At 51.5% G+C, this 12,491-nt stretch overlaps 2 protein-coding genes across 2 annotated transcripts; both read right to left on the reverse strand.

Moving 5' to 3' along the window:
• Nucleotides 1–821: 821 nt before the first annotated feature.
• On the reverse strand, nt 822–8,326 carry TGME49_243930 (hypothetical protein). Its single transcript, XM_002366841.2, has 6 exons — nt 7,673–8,326; nt 4,505–6,981; nt 3,941–4,109; nt 3,120–3,353; nt 2,122–2,304; nt 822–1,747 (listed from the first exon to the last, which is right to left on the reverse strand). The coding sequence occupies exons 2-6, from the start codon at nt 6,670–6,672 to the stop codon at nt 1,670–1,672; spliced, it is 2,832 nt and encodes a 943-aa protein (XP_002366882.1). The 5' UTR covers nt 6,673–6,981; nt 7,673–8,326; the 3' UTR covers nt 822–1,669.
• Nucleotides 8,327–8,683: 357 nt separating this feature from the next.
• TGME49_243940 (hypothetical protein) lies at nt 8,684–12,395 on the reverse strand. Its single transcript, XM_002366842.2, has 2 exons — nt 12,073–12,395; nt 8,684–11,349 (listed from the first exon to the last, which is right to left on the reverse strand). The coding sequence occupies exons 1-2, from the start codon at nt 12,128–12,130 to the stop codon at nt 11,021–11,023; spliced, it is 387 nt and encodes a 128-aa protein (XP_002366883.1). The 5' UTR covers nt 12,131–12,395; the 3' UTR covers nt 8,684–11,020.
• Between the last annotated feature and the right edge of the window lie 96 nt (nt 12,396–12,491).

Raw genomic sequence — 12,491 nt, forward strand, 5'->3', positions numbered from 1 at the left:
TAGCGTCAAGCACATATAACCGAGTATCAGATGCCCAGATTAGTGTAATTGATCTCTGTACGGGTTGTTCCTTCTTGAGTCCTCACTTTGAGTTCGCTGTTTACAGCTTGTACCACTGGATACGTTTTTCATTTCGAAGTGCCACAGACACTACTACTCCGAGCGGGCGTGCTGGTTGAAGTCTGGAAAGAAAGCCTGGAGCGCGTACCTCTCCACCTCGACTTACGTGTCTCACAGCTTTCTCTCCGTCATCTCTGGCTTTTTTCCGTGGCGACTGGAGTGGCAATCAGAACTGGAAAATGAGCAGAAACGGAGGAGCGATCACATTGCGTCGACAGACAATCCCTCATGGGGAAACGCACTCGCAGTGGATTCTGCAGCAAGGTGACTCTTTGCGAACAATGTCAAAGGCGTGACTCCATCCAGTGTTAAGTTTAGGCATCATGCTCAATCTTTTATATTCAGTTCCATCGTATCTAGAACTTCTGAATAGAATGATATTTGATCAAGTGTCAAGGCAACTCGGTGCCGTAAAAAACGGTGCTTATGTCATCGATGTGTGTAGAAACCCAGCAGCAGAACACCCTATCACCGCCCATCGCCCACCATGTCAAGTCGATGTGCTTGCCATCATCGTTCGTCCTCTCAGCTAATATTTATGAGCGATGTGTATGATAGAGTTTCTTATATTCGGTTCTCTCAGCTAATATTTATGAGCGATGTGTATGATAGAGTTTCTTATATTCGGTTCTCTCAGCTAATATTTATGAGCGATGTGTATGATAGAGTTTCTTATATTCGGTTTAGTCGAAACTAAACAGAGACTCGCTTTTTTTCTCGAGGCACGGGTAAAGCGGTACCGAAAACGATGTACCTCTGGCAAGAAAGTCGAGCTTGTACCGCGGGACAACCTGTACGTCTCGACTTAGTTTGTCAGTACAGTGAGCGGTGGAAATAAGCCACTTTCGTTTTTGGTCGAGACTCTTGACACAACCACAAACTTCAGTTTCTTCATGGCAACGAAAAAAGAAGTTGTTCACACGTTCCCGCTGAGTTTTACGTGTCAGAGGGAACGCAACTCCGCGGAAACAGACAAGACACAAACGGGGGGATTGCCAACTGCCGACAAATGGCGTTGAAAGTGTCAGGACACTCTTGTATTCTGCGTATCGATGCGGCTTACGTGTCGCGTCAATACCTCTAGGTGCTGTTGTTCCTGTCACGGCTAACCCACAACGTCAGGTCGGGTTTCGCACGAGTTTCACCGTCGTTGCGCCTTGGAAAAGCCCTCGTTGGGAATGCGACACCAGTTACTTTCATGTGTGAAAACATAATCACACGCCTTTGATATCCTACTTGCGAGAGCGGTCAGCGGCTCCTCTCGCGGCGCGGGAAGGGGGGGGGAATAGTGACTACATGCAGGCACGCCTCGAAAGATGGCATCATCCAACCCTCAGAGGTGTCTATATCGCTGCTCCGCGATCATAGTCGCTCCCAAAAACGAACTTTCCACCGTCGTTTCGCACTGAAATTGACGCCTGACGCGTCTCTTGTACAGTTTTCTCGACCGGGAAGTTCCCGGTCGCTGACGTCGCACACGCGAACAAAACGACATACTGCATTCGTGTCATGAGCAGCGTAAACAGCAGTGCTTTTCGCGATGCCGCTTTTACAAAGCCGTCACAGCAACCAAACCAGCCACGGCAAGTGTGCCTGCCGACGCCCACAGCGTTGAAGCGCCGGAGCTCTGCAAAAGCAAAAGGAAAACAAGCCACGCAAACCTTTGTTAGAAATGAAAATGCTCACCCGAGTGGTCCAGCAATCCACAGTCCCCACAAAAAAGTGGTTTCTACTTTGAACCTCTGAACCGCATTTCACGGTAAATGGAGTAATAGTACAGCGCTGAGTAGATGCAAAAGCGCATGTGGTGAGAGTTTCTCGGAACCATGGACAGTAAACCGTGTCGATATCCAAAGAGAGCGCATGCCAGTGATATTCGCACTAACCATCTCATGTAATAATGCATTTCACAATGTCTGAGCCTCTTTTCGAGTAATCCATGAGCTTCCTGAGACACGCGGACACAGTCGTCTCACGGGTCATTCTAACCATTGGGCTTACGAGAGCTTTCTCCGTCAATTCTTGGATGAGTTTTTCGTCTGTGAACACCTTCGCGAGCTCGTTCACACCGACGCCGTCAGAACTGTCAACGATGGCAATGTCGATACCCTTTTCTGTTGTCGAACTCTTTAAAGACACGAATGAGTGCCCCTTCACGACAGCTTCCATCGATGCCGCTTTTTCCTGCATGCAAACAGCGCCAGAAAAAAAGGCAAGTTTGAAGGTAAATGCCGAACAGTGTATCATGGCCTGTAGTAAATTGCCATTCCAATGTAGCCAGAGCCGAAAGATCAAACGCATTGCAGCGGAACTACACGCATTACCAATGAGAGAAGGGGATGTCGCATGGCATTCGAACACAGCACCATACTCTGTCTACCCGAACAGCGTCTCTTTCTGAAGCAGGTCACGGTTCCTGACGTTGGTCCAAAGAACTCCCTTGCATGCAAGCAGGAAGCGCTCTGAAATGTTTCTAACTTTGATGCGTCCGGTGAAAAGCGGGTCGCATGCAACGAAAGCCTCCGCGTCCTTGGCCGGCCCGTTTTTGCGAGAGATCAGGAGTGTTTGTAGCTATGGCCTTGATACTCTCAATGCCGACTTCGTAACGAGAATATGGCAACTTCCAAAAGACACTAGAGGACGTAAGAAACTGGTTATGATTCCAATCGTGATAGAAACAACCACGATCTTTATAATGTTTTCTACACTGCACCACCCCACTGGCGTGTTTAAGACAACTGAACGTGTTGTGGCTTTCAGTATCCCACGAGATTAAAGAAGAGAGATTGCACATCGGTAGAGTACCTGGGATACCGAAAGTGACTCCTGCTGCGAGGTTCAGACAACCATGTTTCGGTGAGTTTCTGTGCATCCCCTCACCCCCCCCTCCACAAAAACACCACTGGACTGCTAGAGAGGCACACAGGAATGTGCCCTCTAGGCTGTTCCCACTAACACAAGCAATTATGAGCGGAGAAACCCATTGTTCGCTCTCCTACCAGGCCACGCCGGACAACTCCGTCTGCAAGGTCCACAACTTTCGCATCACTCAGTTGCACAGCAGAGACGGTCGGGATGCTCGCAGCAGAAAGCGTCGCTTTCTCTCCAGTTTCACTGGAGCTCGAAGAAGACAGAAAGTTGTCGTTAACGTTGAAGAAGTTGCGCCAGCAGTCGCGGTACACTTCCTCCAGGAAAAGGGCGAAGCGCTCGACCAAACGTGTGTGATTGACGGGCTGAAGACATGCGCACCCAGTAGAAAAGTTCTAATGGCATCATACAAAATCAAGACGCAAATCCACAGTTCTCACACACCAAAAACGAAACATCGACGGTGAAGAAAGCAGGCATCGACACAGCATAGAGCTGCACATAAGACGACACAGACAATATGCGTGGCTGACAATCACGGGAGGTTGCACCAGAGACCACTGTGTAGGCCGCCAAGCCACAGAAATTTGTTGAACTTTTGATGAGAAACTAAGAAGTAAGTCGAGTTATAACGCGCTTCCAAATGCCGCGAAAGTCGATTCTCCACAGGGTGCTGAAAACAGGCATCCTTGAAGGGGCAGACACCCAGAAGGGGCATACGTCGACAGCTGCACTCTCCCAGCCGTTCTCTAGCTAGTGACTCAAAAACCGAATATTTCATGTCTCATCACACATCCGAGCACTGGAGTCGGTATGCACAAGAACGCCGCTGGTGCTTGAGGCGAATCACCGCATAATTTGTGAAACCCGACTCACTGAGCCCCCAGTTTCACCACCTGTTTGCAACCTGCGATAGTGAGAACTCGCTTTTTCTCCGCGGCTCTCAACCTACCAGCTGACTCTGGAGACCGTCGCTGATAACGCCTTCGCTGTTCATCGTCTTGTTGTAGAATTCCGCCAGATCGACGTCGGGCTTCGGAAGCAGAAGGGTCAAAAGCTGCGCAGTCGTCGTCGTGGCTGCCTGGGGCAGCAGCGCTCCCCACACATCGAAGACACGATCCCTGAAAAAAAACAAGATGTTATTGGACCAGGGTTCATTCTATTGAGAAAATCCAAACCTAAAACACCCAAACCATATCTGGCTCTTCCCCCCAATTCAACGAAACCCCTTCTGTTCAGGCCACGCCCACTGCGTCACGCCCCAAATCTCCCGAGTCGACCCAACCCACTCGCATATTTATTTATATCTATATATATCAACAAATTTAGCGGTCTTAGTCATTCCATTTGGGTGGTAGTGTACAGCGTTCCTACAGAGCTTGGTTGTTTGTATCTTGTGAGTGTTGTTCAGATTCTCGAATAGCAAAACGTCTACATATGGGATTTAGGAAAGCATCTTTCTTTGTCTCTCAGAGCAGTCTAGTTGTTCCCCTCCAGCTCTTTGTGTTTCACCTACGTCGTGTCGAGATACGCTGCTTTGACGGTTTTCTCGATTATCTCTGTATCGGGTTCATAGAGGACGGTTTCGTTGTTCATTTTGAACATGCGAAGCCGGCTGAAGATCGCCTGGACCTTCTGTTTGATCGGGACGGCCTTCACCGGCTGGAGCGAAATTTTTGCAGCGTTGTAGGTCATCTCAGGGAGGTGCCCACGTGCGTCGAGAGCTCCGAGAGCGCTGAGCGCACCAGAATATTTCCGTTTCTGTTCAGTCGTCTGTGGCCGACTCTCGATCTGCTTCGCAGGTACTTCCTCCTGCGTTGGCGGCTTCTCTGGGTTACTCTGGACAGGCTCAGACACCTCAGGGTGCTGCTCAAGCGGCTGATGCTGAGCACCTTGTTCGTACACTTCCAAAGGCGACAACGGGGGTTCCATATGAGTCGAAGGTGCAATCGCTGGCATCGGCCCCTGAACTCCAGACATCGGCCTCTGAAGCCCAGGCATCGGTTCCTGAAGGCCAGGCATCGTTGGTGTCTGCTCTGAGGGCGTGAACAGGGTCTGTCCAGTTGTGGCGGCAGTCGGAAAAGTCACTGCAGGTTGCGCGACAGCTGCGGTGTTTGCCTCTGGCAAAGGAGTAAGTTGGGTTGGAGCAGCGAGTCCTTGAACAGAGGGGGCCTGCGGCTGCGGCATTTGAGGCAAAGGAAGGCTCTGCGGCACTTCGGAAAGCTGCTGAGGTGCGACTGGTGCGGCCGGAGCGATAGCAGCCACAGGCTGCATCATGTCTGTCACAGCCGTTGCCATTGGGACGGAGCTCAAGTACGGGTCAGGTGCACCTACAGCTTGGGTCGTGGAAATCACCGCTGGGGTTGGGGGGACAACCGCAAGAGGCAGTGGGGAAACCGGCGTTGGCATTTGCGGGGCCAGTTGAGTCGGTACGGAGATCGGAGCGACGGGCTGGAGTTGCTGCGGGTCCACCTTTACTCCGGAGGTAACCTGGAGGAAGGAGGCGCTTTCTGTCGGTGTTTTCGCGTGTTTCGTCTTTCTGTGTTTTTCCATTGGTAGAGCATTCATCAGCTTGTTCTGTTCGCGGACGTCGGCAGACGGCTCTGCGTTCTGCATCAGGCCCTGAATTTTGAAGAAGCGGAACTTGTAGAACCTCTTGTGGAGTTCGATAGCTCGATCCAGAAGCCCGCCTTCCTCAAGAACAGCTTGCACGAATGTGGTGGCGAAAGTTCTGATAGCTTCAGTGAACGCGTCGACAGCGACGCCGTCCTCGCCATCGAGATTCACGCGAAAGATCAATGCGCCGTCGTTCACAATGACGTTTGCGCCGAGATGAGCGTCGCCTCCGTTTCCAGCACTGCAGAAAATCGCAGTCTGTGTCTCTCGGCGGCGGAGTAGCGCCTTCCTGACAGCGTCAGAGTTGAACGCATTCAAACCCTGCGTTGCAGCGCTTTTGAAGTTCTCTAGCAGGGTTGCGGTGTCCTGGTAGATATACCACAAGGTGTCGTCGAGGAACCCCGAGTCCATCGCCTTCTTGTACTGGGAAACAAGGACATCGATGATCCCCTTTCGGGCTACCTCCGAACCGCCTCCAGATGCCTTGCTCGGGTCTGTGTGTCCGAGCCACGTCTGGGCAAGAACGTGGGAAAAGACGACTGCCGCGAGACAGTTCTTTTCGTGAACGTACTTCTCGATAAGCTTCTCGTACTCTGCGCCTCCGCACTTGAGTTCAGTAGTGGCAGAACCGACGACTTCAGTGTCATCCGCCTTCTGGACCTGTCGGCACACGGGCTGAGACCCCGACAAAGGGGCGCACATCTCCTTGTTGTCCATGTGCTTCTCCAGGCTCGCCTTCAAGTGCTTCCACTGGGGCGAGGCTGCCATCAAGCTCGTGCTCGAGCCGTCCAGTTCCGCCTGAAGCATCTTCTGCACCACAGCCTGCGCTTCACATTCGTCCTCCGCCTCCTGCTCCTGCTCACTGAGGACGGTGTCTTCGTCGTCGGGCGTCTCCTCATCGTCGGCCGCCAACGTGGACGCGCGGTGCCGAGCCCGTGTTGCCTCAGCAACGACCGCGGAAGGGAGAAGCGACCCACTTCCCGGGAAACGGGACTGCACTGCAGGCGCAGCGGAGTCCTGCCGCTGCAGCAGCGGCAGAAGGACCAGAAGGGGAAGAAACTGACGCATTTCGATAGATTCGAATGCTAACACGGGGGCTGTGCCGCGCCAAACGCGGCGAATGAACGGGAAGAGACGCCGCCTTCAACGTCGGTGGAGAAACGGCGCCAGGCAGACGGAAGGAAAGAGGGGAAGTCAAGAAATGAAGAGTCGAACGCGCGACCCACGCGCGTCGTGGGGCACTGGGATGTGTCACGAGCAAGGAAAAAAAGACGTTGAAAAGGGAAGCGTTTTTTTTGGTGAAGGAACAAAGGGATACAGAAGAGACTGAAGATCGCAATGTTGACCCTCGGAGAAAGTCCTCGAAACTCAAAATACCTGCAAACACACAGAGCAACAGAGAAAATACACACGGGCACAGGAGGTTCAGGACAGATGAAGCGTGGACTCAGAACAGAGACACGTGACGCGAAAAAGCTGACTGGAAATTCACAGGGGGGGGGCACAATAAAAACAAGAAAACAGGAGAGCTCGAACCAAAAGGAACCGGCTTAAGAGGCAAACACAAGCGAGAGCACAAGTCTTAAACCCTACAGTGGAGAAGCCATCGCCTCAGCAGTCCGGAGTCTTCAGACAGACTTGTTTATCCGTCTGGTCTGAGCATGCTTCTAACAAAAATTCCTTCTGCCCCTTTATCTCTGTCGGGTAGAGAAAACCCCTGCTTCGAACCAAAGCCTTGCGCTAGACAGTGCATGGTCCTCCCTCCCGTCCCCAGAGCCTGTTCCCAGTCACCCCAGTGGAGTCTCATGACGTCCAAAGAAAGAGGAAGCGAACAAGGATCACCCTTTACGCCTGAAGAAACCTAATGAATCGGCACAACGCCGAGAGGGAAAAAAAACAGCTAGTAGAGCCTCCCGGTCGCGTTCTGTCCCGCCCCCCCTTCCCGTCTCTCTCACGGCAGTCGCGGCGAGAAAGGCATTGGGAGCTTCTGGCGGCATGCCATGCAGCTGTTTGGCACACGAGTGAAAAAACACATGACAAAGTTTGGGATTTCCCTGAAAATCCTCACTTTCACAGCGAGCAGAAGCTTCGATCGCTGCAGCATCGATGGCTAGTCACAGCCACTTGCCTGCACCACCCTGCGAAGGGCGTCCGTCATCCGCGCTCGACGGACCTGGAAGCCGCTGACGAAGTTGAAACTTACAAAGGAAATGACGAAGGAAGGCTCCACACGACGGCCAAGTGAAGAGATTTAAAGAACCAGCCCGCGTCTCCATGCAAGCGATGCGAGAACCGCGGTGGGAGCTCGTTCGAGTTTCGCGCTCCAACCTCACATATCTGTAGTAACGGCAGTCCAGGGTTTTGCGTTGAACTCAATCTTCCCTGCTGACAGACCCCAGATGTTGAATAAGTACATCCCCGTTTTTCAAAAATCGCATTCCCTCTGAGTTGTTTTTTGGCCTCCGCGAATCTCCGCAGCTGCAGCCTTTCTCTCGCCCGATGAAAACACAATCGATCCTATCTTGCCCTTTTGGAGGGGTTGCAAATCAGCCGCGGGGAGGTTACCCCTCTGGATAGCCACCGGAATGGTTGGCTACGATGACGCTGCTGCACCTAAATGTTCGCGTTGCTTTCACGCACCGCCAATCTACGACGGCTGCCGAGTACGAGGGTGAAAGCCAAATGCTACGGAAAATGCAACTTCTCGGCTCTAAAGAATACCCGACTGCCAACGTAAACCAAAAAAGTCGAAGATACCATATCCAACAGCGTTGCACATACCTGCGCAAGAGCCACGCTCCGTATGCGTCGCGCGACGTCTCTGGAAAAAGCGATTGTGAGACTAACACCCCCGAATGTTAATTCGTCAAGAGTACATGACTCAAAATGTAGTCAGTATCGGTGTGCTCTAAATCTAAATTCATCTTATAATTTCGGTTGCTTAGTTGCAATGACCTTTGTACCTCAAATAATTACAGGTATCACTAGCATTAAGATATACTTAAGAAGCAGGGGGCGGGACCCAAGCATCTGTTTCTGACTCGCAAACAACCGGTCAAGATAAAAAAAAAATCCTTGGAGACAACGTGCACTTCTCGTGTGTTTTCAAGCCAGCATCTTGCACTCGACCAGCACTGCGCACCGATAAGGTGTAAGGGTGACACTGCCTTGGCGATGTATGAGAAAGATTCCAGTCACCGGCGATACGTGCCCTGTTACAGGCACAAGCGAATCTCTGCCAGGACGGAGTTGCCTCGATCCGCCATGTCTCGTCTCGTAGTTTCAAATGTATCACGCAGGACTATTTGGTGTATTCAGGCGACTGTTTGAGGCTTTCCTCTAGTGGACTGCAGGGATTTCTTCACATGATTCACTTCCGGCGTATGCTGGTCTCTGTAGAGCTCCTTTCGAAGAGAAAATCGTGTTCCTAAGGATTGAGTTGCTTGGGCTATCTTAGTCTGGCGTACGGAAGTGGGGGGCAAAGTCCGGTCTTCTCTGTGGCATGTGATCCACATCGGTCAACAGGACTCAAGAAACAAAAGAGAGCACTGACCGACAGCAACGTGACTGATATGTGTACCATTAGGTGCAGGAGGCCATTACCAAACCCCTTGCCGGAGTGTCCAGGAATACCTGGTGCTTAATGACGATTCCTTCTTCCAACTTCCAAATCAACGTAATAAAAACGAGTTTGGCTCCGTATCAGTCACTCAAAGGATCTATTTTGAATTCAGTGGTCTGGGTTGGACAATGCATGTACTCTTCACTAAGTAATAGCTCAACGGATTTGAATCCTGAGGCGCGTGAGTGGTTAATTGGAGGACTGAATTCCCGAAAGGCGGCGTACCGCAATTTCGAAGACGATGGAGACAAACCGCTCAGCAATCCGTGTTCAGATGGGTGCTCACAATGTGGAGAACGAGAGGTCATGTTGGAAGAATTTTCTGTCGTGCTAGTTCCGCAACAACCGCTTGAGCCGTAGTGCGCGCATCAGGAAATCATTTCATGCTCTCAGCGGGGCACCGTGAATTCCAGAAGTCAGGAGGCTCGGAGCACCGAAAACTAAAGAGTGACGGCGGTCAGTCACCCCTTGTCGCTCTATGCAACATGCAATATGGTTCCTGGGATCATGCATACTATTTGCTGTGGTAGACAGTAATCGAGGAATTCTCTATCCATCAACCAATGCGTTCCTCAGAGGATCATTTTGGCAATTCAAGCCCACGAGTTGTATAGGCATGTCGAGTGCGAGCGTTCTCGAACAACAAACTGTTCATGTTTCATCGGTCAGGTGTCTCAAACCGATGTTCGCAAACCCGACACACAATGTCTGTGAAGCATCTCTCCCCTGTCCCTTGCGAAGCAGCCGGTAGGGACATCCGGACATGGTGACTACACGCAAACCCAAATGCATTATGTACAGAAGACCGCGAATCATGGTCGGCTGATTCTCTTTTCATGGAAGCGCGAGAACTGGTGGTGCCACATATTGTCATAACTTAAGTAAAAACCTCTTCGTAGTACTGCGGAGCTGCAGTTGAGTGAAAGAGTGGCATTCTTCCACTGTCACTCGCTTCAACGATAGAAATGGTTTCTCCGCTCGATTCACGAGGCACTGCAAGTACTTCGTCTTGTGTCAGTGCCACACGTCTAGATTCCATAGCACGAACGTTCACGGCATCTATGAAAGCCCGTCTACGGACACTATATCAATATGGTACACCCTCCTCCGAGATCACTAAGATTCAAGACTGATACACTATGAGCTACGGTTTACAATTGGGAGGGCATTCTACCTACTGCCAAGACACATTGGCTGGCCTTTGTGTAACGATTTGAACAGCGATCCTCTTTTGGCGTACAAGAGCTCTTCGGGAAACAAATATCTGCTGGTTTCTCTACGTAACCTCTACCCGCGCGTGATTGGGGACCTTCGCACCTCAGTGGCAGCTCGTCGCACGCAGAGGATAGCTTCCGGCCTCCACGGTTGATGTGATTGTCGCCTAAAGCACACATCGGCACTCTGAAGCAGAAGACAGCGTTTTATCTGTCCATACCGAAGGTAGATAACACATGTTCGTTTCCGAGGACTGAGTCGTAGGCACATCCATATATACAAAATGGACACTGTCGTTAAATCCCTTCCACCACGGCCTCAAGAGACGGGAAAAAAAGCTGCAGATTCGCACGACCCTTCGTCTCTCGATGTTTTGCGCTCAGTTTTATGAGCCTGCGGTCGAAAGTGGCTGGACGCATCGTCGAACCCTTGACTCTGCTCAACACGTAAGGATAGAGGTGGAAAGACACTGCGAGAACCCAATATGTGATTCCAGCGTAGGGAGCGGTGCCACGGTCAACTCGGAAGCGTTAAAAAACCCTTAAACGTCGGACGGCTGCCATCGACGTCAAGAAAAGTTTAGATCCCATCGGTTTTCAGGCCTTCAAGGACCCCTTCCAAGCTGGACAAGTCGAATCCACCGGTCGCCAGACTTTCGAGAGCGGTCTTAAGACCCGCTTCATTGGCGATGTTCGGGTTTTCGAGGGCACGTTGTGCGACTTCAGCGAGCTCCTTCTGTTCGACTCCGAACTTTGAGGCGAACGCTTCGACCAGGCTCCGGATCAAGTCCTCCAAAACCTTCATGTCCTCTCCAAGGCGGCCCCTCAGTTTTTCTTCGCCCATCTGGAGAGTCTGTTCGATGTCTGCAGCAGTCTTTTTTTCGTCACCGGAGGTGGAGGGCACAGATTCTGCAAATACAAACGTGGAACACGGCACACAAAATGCGGCATGTAGCGCCACGCCCAATAAAATGATTCTGAATACATTTTACAGGCACGGTTCTATTCATTAGAAATGTCCCTGGGAAAACATGCCACTTTTATACCATGCCCGGGACAAATGCACCATTCTTGAGGAGGAACAGAGAACGAGCATTTTTCGGTACTGTCAATAACGCCACACTTTTCTGTCTCATATGTGCTCAATTGCACCTTCAGGTTTGGAACTAAACCCAAATGGTCTAAGGACTGTCAAAGGAACACAGTGAAAGCGCATACCTTGAGAGACATCTTGTATACTATACCACTCAACCTATCAATAAATCAATATCCATGACCGTGTCGAACGCACGACACTTGACAGTCCACTTCAGGACATTTCCACAGCCAACCGATATACAGGAGCATTGGGCATCCGAGATACGGCGGGGCACCATGGAGAAGTGCCACAGGCTGTTTCATATTTTATATATTTGACCGGTACGAGTTACGGTACACCACTCTAAATCTGTCCTAAAGCTTTCTGCCTATTTTGAAAGGAGTCCAAGCGTCGCTTCGCGCCAGAGCGTCGAACGCCCACAGAAGGGTGTTTCCAGCTTTCGGGGCGAACCGAATCCGGGAAACCATTCCCTGAAACTCTACACATTTGCATGGTGCGTGCACCGGGAAGACTCGGCGCGAAATTTTGCCTACCAGAAGCGGCGGCGAAGCCGATGAGGGAACCGAAGACGATGGCGGCAGAGAGCTTCATTTTGATAGTGTAGAGTGCAGCTGGAAAGGAGGTGCGAATCTCTGCCCGAGGGCAACGTGTACGTACACCAAAAAAATCCGCTGAAACAGGGTTAAACGAATAATGACGGTGGCTGTTGCGCGATCAGGCAGATTTGTGGACTGTTGTCGGTATTTCCGCGCACCGTGGGTCCGGGGTTCAGGGCTGACCCGCGTCTAAACTAGCCGGCGTCTTGGGTTCGCGTCCCGTGCGGCGCCCGCAGCACCCGTAGGAACATTTTGGGTCTGTTCCGCAGTTGCCTCCACGCGATGTGCCGGGGTGGCGGCGCATTAACGGGGCGAGATGCTGGAGTTCCGGTCACCAACGTGTTGGTGGCCTGCGC

This window comes from Toxoplasma gondii, chromosome VI (genome assembly GCF_000006565.2).
Source record: "Toxoplasma gondii ME49 chromosome VI, whole genome shotgun sequence".
NCBI classification, from domain to species: Eukaryota; Apicomplexa; class Conoidasida; order Eucoccidiorida; family Sarcocystidae; genus Toxoplasma; species Toxoplasma gondii.